Here is a 23,960-nt window from a genome sequence, read left to right on the forward strand (position 1 = left end):
ATTTTAGCTGGCTGAAGATTTTTTGTTAAAGATTTTACCGTGTGAAATTCACATGGCAAAATAATTGCCTATTTAATATTGAAATCAACTGACACAGGTGGCCAGATCCGGCTTATAAGGCAGATCTGGCCACCAGTGTCAGATGATTTCTGCATTAAAGAAAACTAGCAGAACTATATAAACACGTGCTATTTCTCCGTAATATACTATCATCACTAACTGAAAAAAATGATTATGCCTTGACCACTTTAAAAAATGAATTTGGAAAGTAGCATAAACGTGCCCTTTGGAGGCATGGTAGGCTGTCCTAGAATCCTAGAATAGTAGGGTTGGAAGGGGCCTATAAGACCATCGAGTCAATGCAGGAATCCAAGTCAGAGCATCCCCGACAGATGGCTTTCCAGCCTCATTTTGAACGCCTTCAGTGTGAGAGAGCCCACCACCTCCCTGGGTCATTGGTTCCATTGTCGTATCGCTCTAACAGTCAGGATGTTTTTCCTGATGTTCAGCCAGAATCTGGCTTCCTGTAGCTTGAGCCCATTATTCCGTGTCCTGCACTCTGGGATGATCAAGAAGAGATCCTGGCCTTCCTCTCTGTGACAACCTTTCAAGTACTTGAAGAGCGCTATCATATCTCCCCTCAGTCTTCTCTTCTCAAGGCTAAACATGCCCAGTTCTTTCAGTCTCTCTTCATAGTGTTCTGTTTCCAGTCCCCTGATCATCTTTGTCGCCCTCCTCTGAACCCTCTCCAGCTTGTCTGCATCCTTCTTAAAGTACGATGCCCAGAACTGGACACAGTACTCCAGCTGAGGCCTAACCAGTGCTGAGTAGAGGGGAACTAGTACTTCCCGGGATTTGGAAGCTATGCTTCTATGAATGCAGCCCAAAATAGCATTGGCCTTTTTTGCAGCCACATCACATTGTTGGCTCATATTCAGCTTGTGATCGACAGTTCCAAGATCCTTCTTGCTTGTAGTGTTGTTGAGCCAAGTATCCCCCATCTTGTAACTGTGCATATGGTTTCTTTTTCCTAGATGCAGAACTTGGCATTTTTCCCTATTAAATGTCATTCTGTTGTTTTCTGCCCAGTGCTCCAGTCTATCCAGATCACTTTGAATTTTGTTTCTGTCTTCCAAGGTATTAGCTATCCCGCCCAATTTTGTGTCATCTGCAAATTTGATCAGCATTCCCTGCATCTCCTCATCCAAGGCATTAATGTTGAAGAGCACTGGGCCCAGGACTGAGTCCTGCAGTACCCCGCTCGTTACCTCTCCTCAGTTTGAGAAGATCCCGTTGATAAGCAGTCTTTGTGTCTGATTCTGTAGCCAACTGTGGATCCACCTGATAGTTGTTTCATCTAGCCCACTTTGAGCTAGTTTGCTCATCAGGATATCATGGGGCACTTTGTTGAAAGCTTTGCTGAAGTCAAGGTATATTATGTCCACAGCATTCCCACGGTCCACAAGGGAGGTGACCTGATCAAAAAATGAGATCAGATTCATCTGGCAGGATTTGTTCTTGACAAATCCATGTTGGCTTTGAGTAATCACTGCATTGTTTTCAAGGTGCTTCCAGATGGATTGCTTTATCATCTGCTCCAGGATTTTCCCAGGGATTGATGTCAGACTGACTGGTCTGTAGACCCCAGTTTCCTCCTTTTTACTCTTTTTGAAGATAGGGACAACATTAGCCCTCCTCCAGTCATCTGGCACTTCACCCGTCCTCCATGATTTCTCAAAGTTAATAGACAGTGGTTCTGAGAGTTTATTACTCTAGGGTGCAGTTCATCTGGCCCTGGAGATTTGAACTCATTCAAGTAATTAGGTGTTCCTTGACCATATGCCTATCGATCTCAAGCTGCAATCCTGCCCCTTCAGCTTGTACTTTGCCTTCACCAGGGGGCTCATAGACCCTCTTTTGGGAGAAGACTGAGCCAAAGTGGCGATTGAGCGCTTCTGCCTTTTTTTTTTTTTTTGTCATCTGTTATCATTTTGCAATCCTTATTTAATAGTTGAACCACCATTTTTTTCTTCTGTCTTTTACTATGCATGTATCTGAAGAAAGCCTTTTTGTTGCTTTTAGCATCCCGCGCTAACCTCAGCTCATTCTCAGCTTTAGCCTTCCTGACACCTTCCCTGCAATTCTGTGCTACCTGCCTGTACTCTTCCTTTGTTGCTTGTCCTTCCTTCCACTTCCTAAATGTGTGCTTTTTTGTTTTCAGGTAATTTCTAAGCTTCTTGTGAAGCCACACTGGCTTCTTCTGTTGTCTTCCACCTTTTCTTCTTGTTGGAATGGTTTGTGATTGTGCCTTGAGAATTTCCTTTTTTAAAAGCTCCCACCCATCTTGGACTCCTTTTCTCATTATAGTCACTTGCCATGGGACCTTACTGATCATTGTTCTGAGTTTATTAAAATCAGCTTTCCTAAAATCCAGGGTACGGGTTTGGCTACACTCAGCTTTTGCTTCCTTTAGAACCATGAACTCAAGTATAACATGGTCACTTTCCCCCAGAGTTCCTGTAACTACTACTTTATCCACTAAGTCATCTCTGTTGGTTAGGATCAAGTCAAGGATAGCTGATCCTCTAGTTCCTTCCTCTACTTTCTGTAGGAGGAAGTTATCTGCAACACAAGTCAGGAATTTCTCAGAGGGGCCGTGGTTTGCAGAATTTGTCTCCCAACAAATATCGGGGAAATTGAAGTCCCCCATTACTACGACATCATGCTTCCTTGAAACATTAGCTATTAGCTTTTCAAAAGTTTCATCCTCGTCTTCTCCTTGATTGGGTGGCTGGTAGTAGACTCCGACCACCATGTTCCTTGTATTCTTTGCTCCATTTATTTTAACCCAGATGCTCTTGATGGGGCTACCAATCTCATCCTCCTGTATTTCTGTGCAGAGATATGTATTTTTAACATATAGTGCAACCCCTCCTCCCTTTCTGTTCCTCCTGTTCTTTTTGAACAAGTTATATCCTTCAATTGCTGTATTCCACGCATGAGAGTCATCCCACCAAGACTCAGTTATATCAAGTCATAATTTCCCTCCTGTATTAAGGGTTCAAGTTCGTTCTGTTTGTTTTCCATACTCTGGGCATTCGTATATAGACATCGACGACCATGTGCTTCTCCTACTGTCTCATGAACCCATTGCACTCTTTTCCATTCTGCATTCACTAGAGAGAACCAGCCCTCACCATCCAGCAGCTTATCAATAAAACATTTTTCTTTTTGATCCCTCTTACTTTCTGTCTATGCTTTCCTACAGGCCGCTTTGCAAGCTTGTCTGGCCAAAGGTCCATTGAGACCTCCTTCGAGTTCCCAGGTGTCTTGACCTTGGGCCAGTCTCCAGTTGCAGATCATCCGAGGAGCAGCCTTCAGCTCCAGAGAGTCCTGTCTGACTCCAGCACAGAAAGGACAAATGGTGAGAGAACTGTAATTTCCCTGACAGAAGATGTGCCTGGCATGCTTGACCTCTAACCATTAAGGAACTTGAAGCAGACCTTCTGGGCCATTAAGCCTGCCCTGTCCAAAACCCACACTCTCACAACACAATGCTACTTTTGTAGCTGCAGTGGTGCCATGGGGGCAGGGCTTTGGGGCAGATATCCAGGGCCCCACTCAGCAGATTGAACAGGAGGGCCCCCAAATTCAGCAGGGTTGGCCCACCACATTTTGTAGTAAGTGAAATAACATACATCATCATCTAAAGATGATCCCCCTCTAAGACTGATAAGTCCAGAATCTAAAATTGCACCACTCCATAGCAGTATTAAGATGGCAGAAGGCATGTATGGATTGAGTACGAGGTGTTTACCATGATGAGCACTGAAGAACATCATGAGCACTGACCAAGAAAGGGATCTTGGGGTTGTGGTGGACAGCTCAATGAAAATGTCAACTCATTGTGTGGTGGCTGTGAAAAAGGCAAATTCCACATTGGCATAATTAGAAAAGGAATTGAACATAAAACTCCTAAGATCATACTCCCCTTATGCAAATCTATGGTGCAACCACACTTAGAATAATGTGTTCAGTTCTGGTCACCGCATCTAAAAAAGGATATTGTAGAGTTGGAAAAGATGCAGAAAAGGGCAACTAAAATGATCAAGGGGCTGGAGCAACTCTCCTGCAAGGTTAAAGCAGCTGGGGTTGTTTAGTTTAGATAAAGGCTAGTACGGGAACCCCTTCATGGATTACTGCCTGGTTGTGGCGAAGGTGTACAAAACGAAGCAGGACAAAGGCTAATAGAGTTTTGCCAAGAGAACACGCTGATCATAGCAAACACTCTTTTCCAACAGCACAAGAGACGACTCTACACATGGACATCACAAGATGGTCAATATCGAAATCAGATTGATTATGTCCTTTGCAGCCAAAGATGGAGAAGCTCTATACAGTCAGTAAAAACAAGACCTGGAGCTGACTGTGGCTCAGATCATGAGCTTCTTATCGCAAAATTTCAGCTTAAATTGAAGAACGTAGGGAAAACCACTAAACCATTCAGGTATGATCTAAATCATATCCCTTATGAATATACAGTGGAGGTGATGAATAAATTTCAGGGATTAGACCTGACAGACAGAGTGCCTGAGGAACTATGGACGGAGGTCCGTAACATTGTTGAGGAGGCAGCAACTCAATCCATCCCAAAGAAAAAGAAATGCAAGAAAGCCAAGTGGCTGTCTGAGGAGGCTTTACAAGTAGCTGAGGAAAGAAGGGAAGCGAAAAGCAAGGGAGAAAGGGGAAGAGATATCCAACTGAATGCAGATTTCCAGAGAATAGCAAGGAGAGACAAGAAGGCCTTCTTAAATGAACAATGCAAAGAAATTGAGGAAAACAATAGAATGGGAAAGACTAGAGATCTTTTCAAGAAAATCGGAGATCTCAAGGGAACGTTTTGTGCAAAGACGGGCATGATAAAGGACAAAGAAGGCAGAGACCTAACAGAAGCAGATGAGATTAAGAAGAGGTGGCAAGAATACACAGAAGAACTATACAGGAAAGATCTCAATGTCCCTGATAGCCATGATAGTGCAGTCACTGAACTTGAGCCGGACATCCTCGAGAGTGAAGTCAAGTGGGCCTTAGGAAGCATTACTAACAACAAAGCTAGCGGAGATGACAGTATTCCAGCTGAGCTATTTAAAATCCTAAAAGATAATGCTGTTAGAGTGCTGCACTCAATATGCCAACAAATGTGGAACACTCAGCAGTGGGCACAAGACTGGAAAAGGTCAGTTTACATTCCAATTCCAAAGAAGGGCAATGCCAAAGAGTGTTCAAACTACTGCACAATTGCGCTCATTTCACATGCCAGCAAGGTGATGCTCAAAATCCTACAAGCTAGGCTTCAGCAGTATGTGAACCGAGAACTACCAGAAGTACAAGCTGGGTTTCGAAGAGGCAGAGGAACTAGAGATCAAATCGCCAACATTTGCTGGATCATGGAGAAAGCAAGAGAATTCCAGAAAAACGTCTATTTCTGCTTCATTGGCTACGCTAAAGCCTTTGATTGTGTGGATCACAACAAACTGTGGCAAATTTTTAAAGTGATGGGAGTACCAGACCACCTTACCTGTCTCCTGAGAAACCTGTATGAGGGTCTAGAAGCAACAGTAAGAACCGGACATGAAACAACCGATTGGTTCAAAATTGGGAAAGGTGTACGACAAGGCTGTATATTGTCACCCTGCTTATTTAACTTACATGCAGAGTACATCATGAGAAACGCCAGGTTGGATGAATCACAGGTCGGAATTAAGATTGCTGGGAGAATTATCAACAACCTCAGATATGCAGACGATACCACCCTCATGGCAGAAAGCGAAGAGGATCTAAAGTGCCTCTTGTTGAGGGTGAAAGTGGAAAATGCAAAAGCTGGTTTGAAACTCAACATCAAAAAGAATAAGATCATGGCATCTGGCCCCATCACTTCCTGGCATATCGAAGGGGAAGAAATGGAAGCAGTGACAGATTTTACTTTCTTGGGCTCCAAGATCACCGCAGACGGTGACTGTAGCCATGAAATTAAAAGACGCTTGCTCCTTGGGAGGAAAGCTATGGCAAACCTAGACAGCATAGTAAGAAGCAGAGACATCACCTTGCCGACAAAGGTCCATATAAATGTATGTAAAGCTATGGTTTTCCCAGTAGTAATGTATGGCTGCGGGAGCTGGACTATAAGGAAGGCTAAGCGCCGAAGAACTGATGCTTTTGAACTGTGGTGCTGGAGAAGACTCTTATGAGTCCCCTGGACTGCAAGGAGGTCAAATCAGTCAGTCCTAAAGGAAATCAACCCTGAGTGCTCCTTGGAAGGACAGATACTGAAGCTGAAGCTCAAATATTTTGGCCACTTAATGCAGAGTGAATACTTACTGGAAAAGATCCTGATGCTGGGAAAGATTGAAGGCAAAAGGAGAAGGGGATGGCAGAGGGTGAGATGGCTAGATAGCATCACCAACGTAATGAATATGAACTTGAGCACACTCCGGGAGAGAGCGGAGGACAGGAAGGCCTGTCATGCTATGGTCCATGGGGACACGAAGAGTCGGACACAACTTAATGACTGAACAACAACAACAAAAGTATGGGGAGACATGATAGAGGTGTACAAAATTATTCATGGTGCAGAGAAAATGGATAGGGAGTCACTTTCTGCCGCTCTCACAACACTAGAACGTGGGGTCATCCCATGAAGCTGATTGGTGGGAGCTTCAAGGCAGATAAAAAGGAAGCACTTCTTCACACAGTGCATAGTTAAACTATGGAATTCACTACCACAGGATGTAGTGATGGCTGTAAGAGGGGACTGGACAAATTCCTGGAGGATAAGGCTATCAGTGGCTACTAGTCCTGATAGCTATATGCTACCTTCAGTATCAGCAGCAGTATGTACACCAGTTGCTGGGGAACATGTGTGGGAGGGTGCTGTTGCACTAATGTCCTGCTTGTGGGCTTCCTAGAGGAGGCTGGTTGGCTTCTTTGTGAGCAGAATGCTGGACTAGATAGACCCTTGGACTGGTCTGATCCAGCATGGCTCTTCTTCTGTACTTATGTTCTTAAGTGTTTTCAAGGCTCAGATATCTGATCTTGGTCCTGATTGATGCCCTCATTACAGGAAGGCTCATGAGTGGCTGGACCAGTTTTGGTGAGCCAGCGGTATCTCCAGTTCATCTGAGCACAGCTGCTGCTCTTGCTTCCTCCCCCGATGCAGAGTTCACTGAGCGTCGCATGGCTGGGTAGGTCTGGCTGCTAGAAATGCCATGATAAAGATATATCGAAGTACAACGAACCTTGAGGTGGCTGCTTGAAAACTTAAGCTACGGAGATGTGGTCACACAGAGATGAGTCTTACGACATCTTCAGCTTGCTTAGATTTCCAAGTGGTTGTAGGAACGTATTAATGCTCCGCTTGATGCGTGCCCAAACGTTACAGTCTACTGCTTTGCTAAATATGGCCTGGCTAGTGGTCATCAGACCCACCCAAGGTTCTCTCACCATCTGTGTAAAATAGTGGCTTTAATTCCAGGGTAATGAATTTTCTGTAATGTTCTTGTTGTGCCAAACACAATGGACTTGGAAAAGTGGTATCTGCTGTTCATTGTGTATGATGGAGGTTATGTTGAATAGTGAATATACATGCCAGTTTTCCATGTTTGGAAGCTATCTTATGCCGCGTTGTTCCAGGACTGGAAGGGAATGCAAAAACAGGGATACAGCATTGTGGTCTGCAAAAAACATCCCCATCAATTACCTATTTTTGATGTGCTGTTCTATCTCATCCTTTCAGGAGTCACGGGAAGCCATTCTCAGGACCCAGGAAGGTTTTGCAGTTTGACCTGAATAAGACAAGTACCACCAAGGAAGAGCTGCAGGACTCATATTTTTCTCCTGGCTTTGGAAGTGCTGCTCTGCAACAGCTGAAAGAAGACATCCTAGGGACTGTGAGTAACATGGCATCCTGCTGAGAAACTTGGATTGCAGACAGCCATTGGCTCTATACAGCTTGTGATCTTTCCCTGTGCCACCTGCTTCCTCCCGATTATATGGATCCCACTGTGCGGTGACTTCCACAATCACCACACAGTGATTTTCTCAGACTATCCAAAGACTGTCCACCTACCACACAGTTAGGTTACATGTGGAGGAATACATGAAAAGGGCTGTAGTTCTTGAGAGAATTTGTCACACCTGGAGGCTCTTAAACAAGCTGCTGTCTCCTAAACAAGAAGTACTAGAGTCAATGGAGACTGGTGGCTCCAAAGTGGGGCAGTGAATCTGCTCTGGGTTTCAGTCAGAACTCTAAAGGAGCTCTCCAAGGTGCTTCACTGGGGACCCCTGGAGCTTTGCTCCTTGGATAGCTCCTTTAGAGTTCTGACTGTTTCTGACTGAAACTCGGAATGGATGCACCGCCCCACTGGCATCGGAGCCACCAGCCTCCGCTGACTGGAATTGCTTGTCTGAGCTTTCTCTCTGTCTGTTCTAGAGGTGGTCCTGGACCAGCAAAGCATAATGGCTATTCTGTTCTAACACTGCTGCTGATTTGGTCTCAGCAAGACCTGGACACACGGATACAGGGGAATAAGTCTGCATAAACATTCTTGGTCTACAGTTTAGCCACATTTTCCCCCTCATGGTAATGGGCTTGCATCCTGGACTGGGGACCACTGGAGTCCTGGGCCCTGGTAAGCTCCGCTCTGCCCCTGCACTTTTTGGGCCCCATCCAGTGTTTCCATGATGGACTCTTCCAGCAGTGGTGCCAGGAGAGGGTTTCCTCTTTCACAAGTTAGCTATGGAGTGGGCCCTCAACTGTGTATCTGTTGGTAGGTGATATTCCCTTCTCTCTTCAGGTGCCTGCAGCTGTACCAGCTCTCTTCCCCTCCCTCTTCCTTGTATTGCAGAGAGCTGGGATGGAGAGCTTCCGGGAATTCCTCCATGGCACGCTGGGGATTCACCTCCTAGACTTCTGGATCGACTGTGAGGATTTCATGGCACACGCCAGACGTTTGGAGGCCGGAGCTACACCCCAGGCGGCCCAGCTATTCTTTTTCAGTGCCGTCCGGTAGAACTGCCAATGAATTTCTCAAACTAGGGAGAAATGGAAAGGAATGGCACTCATGGACTAAACTGATGTGATATCAGAGATCCATGATTGGATCTCCTGACCTTTGTAAAAAAAAAAACAAAAAAACAGCAACACTTTAAAGCTCCTGCATGGAGAGCTCCAGTTTTTATCTGAGATGTGGTACTGGTGGGGAAGTGTTTAACCTTGTCCCCCCATTTCATTTTCCAGTTTTGAATTGCCTCGGAAGCTGCTTTTAGCTCTGCAGCAGGGACAGGAAGGAAATAGCTACATTGTATCGTGTCTGTCTCTTCTCCCCGTCCCTCAGTGGGGCTCAGCCACTTTTGAGGGGTACTTTAGTTCACAGAAATTGAACCAGGAGAGGGTTAAACACCCCCTCTTTCAGGAATGCTTCTCTAATCAGAATCAGATCCGCCTACAACAACTTAGAGAGAGAGAGAGAGAGATTGAGAGAGAGAGAGAGAAAGAGAGAGGGGGGGGATTGAGAGAGAGAGAGAGATTGAGTGAGAGAGAGAGAGATTGAGAGAGAGAGAGAGAGAGAGAGAGAGAGGGAAGGAAGGAAGGAAGGAAGGAAGGAAGGAAGGAAGGAAAGAAAGAAGGAAAGAAAGAAAGAAAGAAAGAAAGAAAGAAAGAAAGAAAGAAAGAAAGAAAGAACCTTCACTGTGCATATCCCGTTTCCCAGACAGTGACCTGGTTCACACCTAACAACAACCCATCGGTTTAAAAATGGATGAGTCGTCGTGCCTGTGCAGGAGAACCCGATTCTTCTGCTTTTACTCAGCAACAGCAACCCACACTTGGCTCCTGCTGAGCATGATATCTGAATCCAGACCATTGGGTTGATTAGGGGCTAAACAATCCAGTGGGTTGTCATTATGTTCAAACCAGGTCACTAAGGAATGGTGGAAAGCCTATTAAATTACTGCATGGTAGACTGCAAATTCCTTATGCCAGGGATGCGTAGCTTTTAAAAACAAAACTCTGCACCAAGAAAAGTTAAACTCTGCAACCTATATAAATTATATAAAATAAACCTGTTTGCATAATTACATCTGCTTCTATGATGAGGGACAAAGAGCTATGCATAGCACTGAGGACCCCAAACCGTGACCACTGGAAAGTGTTATAGAATCATAGAATCATAGAATAGTAGGGTTGGAAGGGGCCTACAAGGCCATCGAGTCCAACCCCCTGCTCAATGCAGGAATCCAAGTCAGAGCATCCCTGACAAATGGCTGTCCAGCCTCGTCTTAAAGGCCTCCAGTGTGGGAGAGCCCACCACCTCCCCAGGTAATTGGTTCCATTGCCGTATTGCTCTGACACTCAGGAAGTTTTTCCTGATGTTCAGCCGGAATCTGGCTTCCTGTAACTTGAGCCCATTATTCCGTGTCCTGCACTCTGGGATGATCAAGAAGAGATCCTGGCCTTCTTCTCTGTGACAACCTTTCAAGTACTTGAAGAGTGCTATCATATCTCCCCTCAGTCTTCTCTTCTCAAGGCTAAACATGCCCAGTTCTTTCAGTCTCTCTTCATAGGGCTTTGTTTCCAGTCCCCTGATCATCTTTGTTGCCCTCCTTTGAACCCTCTCCAGCTTGTCTGCATCCTTCTTAAAGTGTGGTGCCCAGAACTGGACACAGTACTCCAGATGAGGCCTAACCAGTGCTGAGTAGAGGGGAACTAGTACTTCCCGGGATTTGGAAGCGATGCTTCTATTAATGCAGCCCAAAATAGCATTTGCCTTTTTTGCAGCCACATCACATTGTTGGCTCATATTCAGCTTGTGATCGACGACAATTCCAAGATCCTTCTCGCTCGTAGTGTGGTTGAGCCACGTATCTCCCATCTTGTAACTGTGCATTTGGTTTCTTTTTCCTAGGTGCAGAACTTGGCATTTGTCCCTATTAAATGCCATTCTGTTGTTTTCTGCCCAGCACTCCAGTCTATCCAGATCACTTTGAATTTTGTTTCTGTCTTCCAAAGTATTAGCTATCCCTCCCAATTTTGTGTCATCTGCAAATTTGATCAGCATTCCCTGCACCTCCTCCTCCAAGTCATTAATAAAAATGTTGAAGAGCACTGGGCCCAGGACTGAGCCCTGCGGTACCCCACTCGTTACTTCTCCCCAGCTTGAGAAGGTCCCATTGATAAGCACTCTTTGAGTCCGATTCTGTAGCCAACTGTGGATCCACATGATCGTTGTTTCATCTAGCCCACTTTGAGCAAGTTTGCTCATCAGGATATCATGGGGCACTTTGTCGAAAGCTTTGCTGAAGTCGAGGTATATGATGTCTACAGCATTCCCACGGTCTACAAGGGAGGTGACTTGATCAAAAAAATGAGATCAGATTTGTCTGGCAGGACTTGTTTTTGACAAATCCATGTTGGCTTCGAGTAATCACGGCATTGTTGTCAAGGTGCTTCCAGATGGATTGCTTTATCATCTGCTCCAGAATTTTCCCAGGGATTGATGTCAGACTGACTGGTCTGTAGTTCCCAGGTTCCTCCTTTTTACCCTTTTTGAAGATAGGGACAACGTTAGCCCTCCTCCAGTCATCTGGCACTTCCCCGGTCCTCCATGATTTCTCAAAGAGAATAGACAGCGGTTCTGAGAGTTCTTCTGCCAGTTCCTTTATTACTCTAGGATGCAGTTCATCCGGCCCTGGAGATTTGAACTCATTCAAAGTAATGAGGTGTTCCTTGACCATATGCCTGTTGATCTCCAGCTGCAATCCTGCCCCTTCAGCCTGTACTTCGCCTTTGCCAGGGGGGTCATAGACCCTCTTTTGGGAGAAGACTGAGCCAAAGTAGGAATTGAGCACCTCTGCCTTTTCTTTGTCATCTGTTATCGTTTTGCCATCCTTATTTAATAGCTGAACAACCATTTCTTTCCTCTGCCTTTTACTATGCACGTAGCTGAAGAAAGCCTTTTTGTTGTTTTTAGCATCCCTCGCTAACCTCACCTCGTTCTCAGCTTTAGCCTTCCTGACGCCATCCCTGCAATTCTGTGCTACCTGCCTGTACTCTTCCTTTGTTACTTGGCCTTCTTTCCACTTCCTATATGTGTCCTTTTTTGTTTTCAGGTCATCCCTAAGTGTTCTCAGCTCCCCTTCTGAGACTTCACCAGGCATTGCTTACATATTTTCATACCTGTCTTAGCTGTCTTAGGGCACAATCCTATGCATATTTAGACAGAGAAAAGGCCTACAACTCCCAGCATGCCCCAGCCAGCTATGCTGGGAGTTGTTGGCCTTTTCTCTGTCTAAACATGCATAGGATTATGCCTTTAAGAACTAGAAACTTGAGTTTGAGATAAATGCTCAGATTCTCAGGATGGTGAATTGTCTGCCCTAGTTTTTACAGTAGGGCCGGTGTCAGAGGTTAGTATTGATGGGCATCTTCCAAGGACCACACCCCAGCAGTAAGCCCATTGCTGAACCCCAGAGCCCCGACCTTGCTCCTCTTCCTTGCTGTTGCTGCCTGTTCACTGGCCTTCTCTAAGTGTCTAAGTGAGGACAAGAGCAAGGAGAAGGAACAGCAGCCTCCAATCGCTGTGCCCTTTCTTTTTGAGCAGTGGTGGAGACTGGATCCCAAGGCAGAGGGGAAGCGATTGGGCAATGTTGCCGCTGTCACAGGATGAGGACATTTTGCCCAAGGGGCCCCCTAAACCTGAAGCTGACACTCTTCTGCACCTGCATGATGCACAGCTCTGCCTTATGCAGCTTGATGCAAGGCATCCGGGTGGAGCTTTTTAAAACAAACCAAACCAAACTGGGAGACATTCCTACGCAGGCTGTCTGGTGTCATGATGTGTTAGCAGCAAACTTGGCTTGGGGATTTATGCCCTCCCATCCACCCACCCCACCAAATCTAGGGTTCAGACATTGCCGATTGAGCTCAAACCTTCTAGCTCTTCTTCAGGTTGGTGATGTGGTCGTTCTTTTGTTGGCAGGAGTATCCAAGCCAAGTACAAGCTGACCATTCCTCCTGCAGCTCAAGTGAGTAACACCGCTGGGGTGCTGATGCCCCTGGCTTTGTGCAGGTCACAGTTTGAGCACACAGAATCTTTGCTTTCCCGGGCGGGGTGGTGGGGAGACCTGGTGAATCTGCCAAATGCACAGCCCTGCTGCTGGCACAGGTGAGAGAACAGCGCCCTCCTCCCACCAACTCTATCCAGAAATGCTTTGCTTAATTTAACTGTAGGCTCGCTCCGGTGGCAGGTTGCTTCCTGCATCAGAGCAACCAATCTTCCATTGGATCTTCTTAAGCTCTGACCTATGTTAGGTTTCTTTTGATTGTGTCCCACCTTTGCGCAGGGACTCTGATGTTAAAACATTTTATAGATAGCAAAATGGTTGTTTTTCCACCTTGCAGTAGAGCAGCCTTCCCCAACCTGGTGCCCTCCTGGGACTACAGCTCCCAGCCTTCCCCAACCTGGGACTACAGCTCCCAGCTCCCAGGGGTGAGACAAATTCCTGGAGAAGGCTATCAATGGCTACTAGTCCTGATGGCTATGTGCCACCTCCAGTACCAGAGGCAGTGAGCCTATGTACATCAGTTGCTGGGGAACATGGATGGGAGAGAGCTGCTGAGCTGCTTGTGGGTTCCTGGTCAACAGCTGGTTGGCCACTGTGTGAACAGAGTGCTAAACTAGATGGACCCTTGGTCTGATCCAGCAGGGCTCTTCTTATCTTCTTAATTTTCCTTTAATTCTGCCTTAAATAGTCCAACTCCTGTTCCATAACCCAAAAACAGCCCATCAGTTGTTTAACCCTCACATAAGCCACTCTTGCCAGGTTTGCATGACATGATAAGCCACAGTGATTAACTGCCATGGCTTGAATATTCAAAGTGGCAGCCGGCATCTGCTGCAACCCACTGTGACTTAAATAAGCCACAGTGGGCTGCAGCGATCGTGTGAACCAGCCCAGTGGCTGGGTTGGTCTTTTGCAGCAAAAGCAGTGTCTTGTGGCACATTGAAAACTACTGCTACTAAATATTAATTATTATTAATCATCATAATTGGTGTAGTGATGGCCACTAATTTGGATGGCTTTAAAAGGGGGTTAGACAAATTCCTGGAGGAGAAGGCTATCGATGGCTACTAGTCGTGATGGCTATGAGCTACCTCCAGCACCAGAGGCAGTGGGCCTATGTACACCAGTTGCTGGGGAACATGGGTGGGAGGATTCTGTTGTGCTTGTCTCCTGCTTGTGGGTTCCTGGTCAACAGCTGGTTGGCTACTGTGTGAACAGAATGCTGGAATAGGTGGACCCTTGGTCTGATCCAGCAGGGCTCTTCTTATGTTCATTCCTGACCATTGGACATGCTGGCTGGGGCTGATGGGGAGTTGAAGTCCCAAACATCCGGAGGGCACCAGATTGGAGAAGGCTATGAAAAATTAGTTACTACTAAATATGGACAGGGTAAATAAGGACTTCTCCACATGGCGCTTATATCGTGCAATCAAAATTGGTTACTCATGGAAGTTTGTAGGCCCTGTACATGATGTCTTCAACCTCCAGGGCCCCTCCCCCAGTTTATGACCTTTATCCCGTCTTTGTAAAGTGCAGGGAAAGTCTGATTTTTCTCTAGGAAGTGCTATGAAGTGCTTTACCTGCTGAGTGTACTTCTGTAATGGAGCCATAACAGCAGCTCTATCTAATGGCTGTAAAATGAAACATATAGAACTTGCTGATAAATTAAAACAGCACTTGTCAGCATGTGTAAAGGAGCCCATCTTAATCCCCCAAAGAATCCAGGAGCAGAAATCCTGGTAAGGTTGCAGGATTTTAGCCTTGTGTGGTGAAGCCCTAAGTCTAAGGGTACAAGTAGATGTGGAGAAAGAAAAGAGGATATTTGGAAGACTCCTGGAAGAAAGTAATTTAGGACTGGATTAAATCCAGCTCAACTCAGGAAGCAACTGGGAAAAACAAATTCATTTTCTAGCCTTCTCATTATTAATAAATAATTATTAATGCAATATTGCTCATTTTGCCTTGGCTGCCCCAAGCAGAAATAACATAAAAACAACATCTGAATTTACATTCAACATGTTTTTATTTAGAGGTAAAATGCGTATTGTATCTGTTCAGAAAACAAAGGAGATAAGCTAGAAATTGAAATGGTTTTCAGACACATATGGAGCTTAAAGGGCTTTCATTTCAATCGGGTTTGTAAAGCAGAGGTAAAATCTACATTAGCAAGAATGCCCATTCACATTTCAAATGCCTCCCCTCTGCTTTCTCTTCATTATGAACATTAATTGAGAACAGTGAGAACAGCTGATTGAGAACAGACTCAAGGTGTAAAAAAGGACTCATTTATATGTCCCATACCAGGTGTGGTTGCTGCTGCCTGTGTGGTTGCTCCCATTCCTGTTCAGTCTCTGTTAAGCAGGGGTGCGGAACCTCTTTCAGTCTGAGAGCCGAAATCCAGAGGTGGGTGGGTCCAAGGGAAAAAGGGACAGGGCCAAAATACCAGCATATCAAAATACCAGCAGTCATATCAAGAGAAGGCCACGGTAAAGTAGTATGTTTTCAAGGCCTTCTTAAAAGCCTACAATGACGGAGCATGGCGGGCCTCCAATGGTGCCTTGTTCCAAAGGCGTGGGCCATTGCAGAGAAGGCGCTCTCATGTCTGTGATACATGTAAAGTGGGTCCGTTTGATGCACACTGTATAATAACCTTTCTGTCTTGCTGTCCCTATGCTGGCAGGAGCAGCTTGGTGAAGCTGCAAGTGCAGAGGAGACTGCTTTTGCTGCCTTGAACAGGAAGCAGTATGATGCTCTGAGACGCCTGCGCTGCTACTGGGTCCCCCGATTCCTTATTCATCACCAGAGGACAAGTCGGCTCAGGTTTGTGCTATGTGGGATCGCCATTCCATAGGAAAACTCTCTCTTTGGACTTTTGCTGTAGGAGTGGTGAACATTACCTAACTTATGTGGTGGGCTGCCACTACACATGCATGGGTCACTATGTAGTAACAGCTGTCACATGGAACGTTTTAAAGTGGTGACTGTTAGTGTGTCAATTGGCCCTTATTGTTGGGGTCTTGCGTGCCCGCCAGGCTCCCTGCTCCTCCCAATTTTAATTTTATTCCTTAAGATTTGGGGGTGGTTTTTTAAAAAATGAAGTGGGAAGTTGCCGTGCTGGAAAGCCGCCATTTTGTGAGAGTGCCCATAAAACACTGAACGTTTCAAATGTGCCCACCGACGCAAAAGGGGTGGGGAGCCCTGCCTTATTGTATCGTGCAGGGGTGGGCAATTTCCCTTGGGTCAAGGGTCGTAATGGGTGGCTGGCTGGGGGGTGCACACCTGTGCATGCACACATATCACGCTTTAACCTCGCCCCATCACAGCGATTCTTGAGGGAAAATGGGTGTGCTAGGAGTCATTCTGGCACACCCTTTTCCCCTGCTGCATCAGGCTCCTGCCAGCCCATCAAACAGCTGTTTGGCATTCTGGGAGGAATCCAGTTCTCCAAGGAAGGAGGGTATGTGGGGATGACTCTTCGTGCACCCTCTTTCCCTGTTGGATCTTGCTCCTGCCAGTCTGGAGGCAGTGGAGAACATGCTGTAGGTGAACAAATGGCCCTGGCAGGCTGCATGTGGCTCATGGGCCATGTTTTGACCACCCCTGCTGCAGTGTGTAAATTGTATTATTGTATAGTGTGTAAACTGGCTCTTACTGAAAACAATAGAATCGTATTTTATTTCTTGTTCAAGCTGAGGAGTTCAATAAAGTCCTTCCTTCTCTTTCTCTCTCCTTCTCTGTCTCAGTTTCCTTCTCTTTTAATGGAAAAACTGAAATACTGGATGGGGTGTATGTTAAAGTAATGTCACCCGTTTCAACACTTTTATAGGCTTGGACCCAGTTCAGGATTCCAGATCGAGGAGGAGCTCTCCCTGCATACTGGCTTCCTGTCTTCTCATAACATGGCAGCTTTGTTTCCTGTCATGCGTGACCAAAGGGACACGATGAGCTATATAGACAGAAACAAAGACTGGAGAATGGTGTGGGTATCAACTGTTAGAAACATGGAATGCTTGATTTATTTTATTTCTGACCTCTGCTGTTATCCTTCTGTAATCATAAATAAACTGTATAATTTTAGAGACACTGTTGGCCTCCCCACCCTCCCACCCCCGGATCCAAGTGGCTTGATCAACCCATGGTCCATAACTGCCCAGGACCCACTATTTAAGTTTGTTTATGAGAAGGATTTATATCTCACCTTTCTAATACGTATGTATTAGAAAGGTGGCTTACACTAATTAAAATCACTAACAAACACAGCAACAATAAAAGCGTGAGCGAAACAGGCGTGGCAGATTAAACACAGTCTTGAATAAAATCACTTCAACCAGGTGATTAAAAGTCCACCAAAACATTTAAGGTCTTCACAAGCCTGTAATCGGAGAGAAGGCAATCTAAGCCTTATGGGACAGGCTGTTTCACAGTAGTGGTGCAGCTACTGATAAAGATCTACCAGGACTGACATCAAGGGTAGGCATGGTCAGGCACTCCAGCAGGGGCCCTACTGACAAGAACCCTCTGGAGTTGCTCCTCTTTTTCACCATTGCAAGCTGCTGGTTCACCTCCCTCTCGCTCCGGCCCAGACAACAGCGGTGTTGAGAGGAAGGAACAGTAGATGCCACAGCCTGCTTGCTCACTGGCTCTCTGCCTGTCAAGCAATGAAGGGAAAGAGGATGAGGAGCAATAGCAGCTGGCTGTGAGAAGGTAGACTCACTGAGGGAGGGCGCCCAAGGGCTCTCAAAAACTTGGAGCCGGCACTAATCTCACTCAACCATGCTTCTACCATGGATGGAACAGAGAGAAGGACTTCCCCACCTGGTCTTAATGAGTGGACAGGCTGAAGACGATGGGAGTTGTAGGACAACACACCTGGAGGGTGTCGTGTGAGGGAAGGATGATTTAGCATGAGATGAAGTCTCAAAATGGCCTCAGAGAATTTGGATACTGTTCTGATCCTAACTCCACCATATGCAGCAGCAAGGCTCCGAGCAATTATGTCACTGTTCACCACTCCTGTGATATCTGTCCATCTTGGCTTCAGCAATTCAGGAAGAACGGAAGGCGTGGGATTGGTCCAACGGAGCAGTTGGACCTCCCAGAAGATCCCTTTGAAACACTGACAACCACCCGATTTCTCCAGGTATTGATGTGTGATCTGGGGGATGGCGACAGCTTCCTTCACTACTTGACTCGGTGAGTTGGGTTCTTCTCATCTGCCTGGGAGTTTGCTGTGCCACATCTGGGGTGGTTGTGCTTTGTCTGTTCTCTGTGACCCAGAGGAGGATATCTATTTGTGGGGATCTTTTTAAAAACTAGGGGACACCAAGGCAGCCTTGATCAGATCAGCTGCCTGCCTGGATCCCTTGTTTTATTGGCAGCATTTTTCCAATCCACCATTCAGCTGAAGTAGGCTCCTTTCCTGGTTACCCTCCAGGTTTGAGGATCCACAGGAGATCCATAACCTGTGGCTGTGGAGGAAGCTAAAGCTCTATGAGATGGCCTGGGAGCACCAGGCAAGCCCATCCGAAGTCCACCAGATTGCCTTGGAGATTTTTCACATGTTTCTGGCATCTTATGCAACATGCAACACAGGTGAGCATGGGGGAATCCAACTCCTTCACCCACACCCAGTTTGGCAGAAGAGCCACCAACCTGGAGCAAATACACAACACAGGCAATCTGCACGGTGCTGGGTGCCTTAGGAAACCTAGAACCTTTTGTTTCTAATAGCAATGCGCTGTCTCCTGGTACCTTCAGGGCTGGGGTGGGAACACGTGGATGGACTATGTTAAACCAACTGTGCAGTTTCTGAAGTGGATTAGAATTCTGAACATTTGAGCATCCCATTGTCTGAGTCACAGAAGATCCAAAATGCTATCAATATCATAACGGATAGAGAAAGCAAGAGAAATAGCCCAACTTCTAGAACAAGGGTACTGGACCCCTTTCAGCCTGAGGGCTGAATCCCATTTTGGAGAAGCTCTCAGGGGCTGCTTTCCAGTGATGGGTGGGGCCAAAGCCAAAAGGGGACAGAATTGTATTTTGCCAAAATACAAAAAAAAATACCAGCATATTTTAGCTTAAAGCTTTCACTGCCAGTAACAAAGGCTTAGGAGAGGCATTCCAACCTTTTGGAATGGGGGGGGGGGGGGCTGCACACTGCAGGTCTTACTATCTTCAGGTTACAGTGTTCCTTTGTCCTGGAGGCAGACAACAGTTCTTAAGAGAGTTGAAAGAGCCATTTTTACTCATGGTGTGTACACTAATTTATTCTGTCCCAATAGAACCACTGATCAAACAGGCTGTGTAGGTTTTGGAAACACTATAAAAGCCTATTTGACTAGAAACAATAGTGGAACATAAAGAAAAAAATACCAGAGTGTACACTATAGGCAATGATGGTCCTATCGTATAACCTTTAACTCAGAGGTTAGGGGGAAACCAAATTGTCAGTTTATAGCCTTGGAGTTACTGTGGTGTTTGGGGGTATGCAGGGAGTGAGGAAAATGTTCCTCACTAACATACATAGGTGGATTTGTTAGTCACTTTCTCCTGCTTCTATGACAGATTCTCCAATGGATTAAGAGCATCTCTACACCAGCCTAAAATCCCCCATTTAACTTTCTGCCTGCAAACTTCCATGAGTGAGCAATCTCAATAGCAGGTTAAAAGCTCTGTGTGAAGAAGCCCTAAATGACCAACTCCTTTGAGGCACTGGCTGCCTCGATGTCGTTCCTCAGGAGAACTCTCACAGGCTGACAAATGTGCACTTTGACTCTGGAGTCCTAAGCCAATCATGTGCCCTGTTTCTCCTTTCCTTGCAGGGCTTAGCTCCGGTCTGCTGGAATATATCCAGCATCTTGAGAAGATGCTTTCCATTGGCAGTGGAGACTTGAAGCTTTCCACTTTTGAGCCTGTGATTCACTATGTGCTGGCTGTTCTGCGTGGGGCGTGGCTTCACTATCTTCGCCATGAAGTCACAACTTTCCTTGAGTGAGTCTGACGGCATTCTCCTCTAGGTTGCCAAAAAAAATCCAGCGTATTTTCAGCTGGAAGGAGCTTCAAGGGTCCTGCCATCTAACACTATATACCAGCCTTTCCGCACCTGGAGCTGTCCAGATGTGTTGGCCTCCAGATCTGTTGGCCTCCAGCTCCCATCATGCCATGCTGCCTGGGAATGATGGGAGTTGCAGTCCAACACATCTGGAGGCCATCAGGTTGGGGAAGGCTGCTATATGCTGATGAGGCCTATGCATCCCAAACGTCTTTGATGAGCTTCTGCCAGGTTTTAAAAACCTGGCTGTTCAGGTGGGCATTTGGGGTGGGTTAGGGTTTTTTAGCCCCTTCATGGATCACTGCCGTGTTGTGGCGAAGGGGCTTGCGTAACTCAGTGAAGCCATAAGCTATGCCGTGCAGGGCCACCCAAGACGGACAGGTCATGGCAGGGAGTTCTGACAAAATGTGGTCCACTGGAGAAGGAAATGGCAACCCACTCCAGTATTCTTGCCAAGAAAACCCCATGGAATGTATCACAAGGCTAAAAGAGATGACGCCGGAAGATGAGCCCCTCAGGTTGGAAGGTGTCCAATATAATACTGGGGAAGAGCAGAGGGTATTTCCAAGTAGCGCCAGAAAGAGTGAAGTGGCTGGGCCAAAGCCGAAAGGACACTCAGCTGTGGATGTGTCTGGTGGTGAAAAGAAAATCCGATGCTGTAAAGAACAATATTGTTTAGGAACCTGGAATGTCAGATCAATGAATCAAGGTAAGCTGGAGGTGGTCAAACATGAGATGGCAAGATTGAACATCGACATCTTGGGAAACAGCGAACTAAAATGGATAGGCATGGGCGAATTTAATTCAGGTGACCATCATATCTACTACTGTGGGCAAGAATCCCTTAGAAGAAATGGAGTAGCACTCATAGTCAACAAAAGGGTGGGAAAAGCAGTACTGGAGTACAATCTCAAAAACGATAGAATGATCTCAGTACGAATCCAAGGCAAACCAGTCAACATCACAGTAATTCAATTCTATGCCCCAACCAGTGAGGCCGAAGAAGCTGAGGTTGATCGGTTCTATGAAGACCTACAACACCTTCTAGAACTAACACCAAAAAAAATGTCCTCTTCATCATAGGGGACTGGAATGCCAAAGTAGGAAGTCAAGAAATCACCGGATAACAGGCAGGCATGGCCTTGGTGTACAAAATGAAGCAGGACAAAGGCTAATCGAGTTTTGCCAAGAGAACACGCTGATCATAGCAAACACTCTTTTCCAACAGCACAAGAGGCGACTCTACACATGGACATCACCAGATGGTCAATATCGAAATCAGATTGATTATGTACTTTGCAGCCAAAGATGGAGAAGCTCTATACAGTCAGTAAAAACAAGACCTGGAGCTGACTGTGGCATTCTTTTGCATTCTTGTTGCAAAATTTCGGCTTGAATTGAAGAACGTAGGGAAAACCACTAAACCATTCAGATATGACCTAAATCATATCCCTTATGAATATACAGTGGAGGTGAGGAACAGATTTCAGGGATTAGACCTGATAGATAGAGTGCCTGAGGAACTATGGACGGAGGTCCATAACATTGTTCAGGAGGCAGCAACTCAATCCATCCCAAAGAAAAAGAAATGCAAGAAAGCCAAGTGGCTGTCTGATGAGGCTTTACAAGTAGCTGAGGAAAGAAGGGAAGCGAAAAGCAAGGGAGAAAGGGGAAGAGATATCCAACTGAATGCAGAGTTCCAGAGAATAGCAAGGAGAGACAAGAAGGCCTTCTTAAATGAACAATGCAAAGAAATCGAGGAAAACAATAGAATGGGAAAGACTAGAGATCTTTTCAAGAAAATTGGAGATCTCAAGGGAACGTTTTGTGCAAAGACGGGCATGATAAAGGACAAAGAAGGCAGAGACCTAACAGAAGCAGATGAGATTAAGAAGAGGTGGAAAGAATACACAGAAGAACTATACAGGAAAGATCTGAATGTCCCTGATAGCCATGATAGTGCGGTCACTGAACTTGAGCCGGACATCCTCGAGAGTGAAGTCAAGTGGGCCTTAGGAAGCATTACTAACAACAAAGCTAGCGGAGATGACAGTATTCCAGCTGAGCTATTTAAAATCCTAAAAGATGATGCTGTTAAAGTGCCGCACTCAATATGCCAACAAATTTGGAACACTCAACGGTGGCCACAAGACTGGAAAAGGTCAGTTTACATTCCAATTCCAAAGAAGGGCAACGCCAAAGAGTGTTCAAATTACCGTACAATTGCACTCATTTCACATGCCAGCAAGGTGATGCTCAAAATCCTACAAGCTAGGCTTCAGCAGTTTGTGAACCGAGAACTACCGGAAGTACAAGCTGGGTTTCGAAGAGGCAGAGGAACTAGAGATCAAATCGCCAACATTCGCTGGATCATGGAGAAAGCAGGAGAATTCCAGAAAAACGTCTATTTCTGCTTCATTGACTATGCGAAAGCCTTTGATTGTGTGGATCACAACAAACTGTGGCAAATACTTAAAGATATGGGAGTACCAGACCACCTTACCTGTCTCCTGAGAAACCTGTACGAGGGTCAAGAGGCAACAGTAAGAACCAGACATGGAACAACCGATTGGTTCAAAATTGGGAAAGGATTACGACAAGGCTGCATACTGTCACCCTGCTTATTTAACTTATATGCAGAGTACATCATGAGAAATGCCGGGTTGGATGAATCACAGGTCGGAATTAAGATTGCTGGGAGAATTATCAACAACCTCAGATACACAGACGATACCACCCTCATGGCAGAAAGCGAAGAGGATCTAAAGTGCCTCTTGTTGAGGGTGAAAGTGGAAAATGCAAAAGCTGGTTTGAAACTCAACATCAAAAAGAATAAGATCATGGCATCTGGCCCCATCACTTCCTGGCATATAGAAGGGAAAAAATGGAAGCAGTGACAGATTTTATTTTCTTGGGCTCCAAGATCACCGCAGACGGTGACTGTAGCCATGAAATTAAAGGACGCTTGCTCCTTGGGAGGAAAGCTATGGCAAACCTAGACAGCATAGTAAGAAGCAGAGACATCACCTTGCCGACATAGGTCCACATAATCAAAGCTATGGTTTTCCCAGTAGCAACGTATGGCTGTGAGAGCTGGACTATAAGGAAGGCTGAGCGCCGAAGAATCGATGCTTTCGAACTGTGGTGCTGGAGAAGACTCTTATGAGTCCCCTGGACTGCAAGGAGGTCAAATCAGTCAATCCTAAAGGAAATCAACCCTGACTGCTCATTGGAAGGACAGATACTGAAGCTGAAGCTCAAATATTTTGGCCACCTAATGCGAAGAGAAAACTCCCTGGAAAAGAACCTGATGCTGGGAAAGATTGAAGGCAAAAGGAGAAGGGGACGGCAGAGGATGAGATGGCTAGATAGCGTCACCGATGCAATGAATATGAACTTGAGCACGCTCCGGGAGAGAGCAGAGGACAGGAAGGCCTGGCGTGCTATGGTCCATGGGGTCACGAAGAGTCGGACCTGACTGAACGACTGAACAACAACAAAGGGTTTTTTAGAGCAGTGTTGGGGGTTTTGTTGTTGTTGTTCAGTTGATTATGTAAATTTGTTATCAGTATTGTACGCCACCTAGAGTGGCCAGGTAGCTGGCCAGGTGAGCGGAGAATAAATCAAATGCGTAAATAATAATAAATAATTGTATGGTGATGGTGGAGGGTGGCGCAGTCCGAGAGGTCAAATCCAGTTGGTATTGCTTTTGTTTTATCAGCAAAGAGAGTTTGGAGAGTAAATAAAGAGCATCTCTACACCAGCCTAAAAACCTGCATTTAAAACG

At 45.9% G+C, this 23,960-nt stretch overlaps 1 protein-coding gene across 1 annotated transcript in view; it reads left to right on the top strand.

The window, feature by feature from the left end:
- The window catches only part of LOC146359946 (uncharacterized), a 47,520-nt gene that overhangs the window by 11,887 nt on the left and 11,673 nt on the right, over positions 1-23,960 (top strand). The window contains exons 7-16 of the mRNA XM_084820195.1: positions 3,269-3,424; positions 7,121-7,241; positions 7,796-7,946; positions 8,904-9,064; positions 13,035-13,080; positions 15,800-15,939; positions 16,946-17,096; positions 18,161-18,312; positions 18,554-18,711; positions 19,944-20,112. Of these exons, the coding sequence (XP_084676321.1) occupies positions 3,269-3,424; positions 7,121-7,241; positions 7,796-7,946; positions 8,904-9,064; positions 13,035-13,080; positions 15,800-15,939; positions 16,946-17,096; positions 18,161-18,312; positions 18,554-18,711; positions 19,944-20,112 (1,405 nt within the window). The remainder of the gene's footprint in view (positions 1-3,268; positions 3,425-7,120; positions 7,242-7,795; positions 7,947-8,903; positions 9,065-13,034; positions 13,081-15,799; positions 15,940-16,945; positions 17,097-18,160; positions 18,313-18,553; positions 18,712-19,943; positions 20,113-23,960) is intronic.

The sequence above is a fragment of the Heloderma suspectum genome, chromosome 1, assembly GCF_057233095.1.
Source record: "Heloderma suspectum isolate Gila_16-S chromosome 1, 16-S_ref, whole genome shotgun sequence".
NCBI classification, from domain to species: Eukaryota; Metazoa; Chordata; class Lepidosauria; order Squamata; family Helodermatidae; genus Heloderma; species Heloderma suspectum.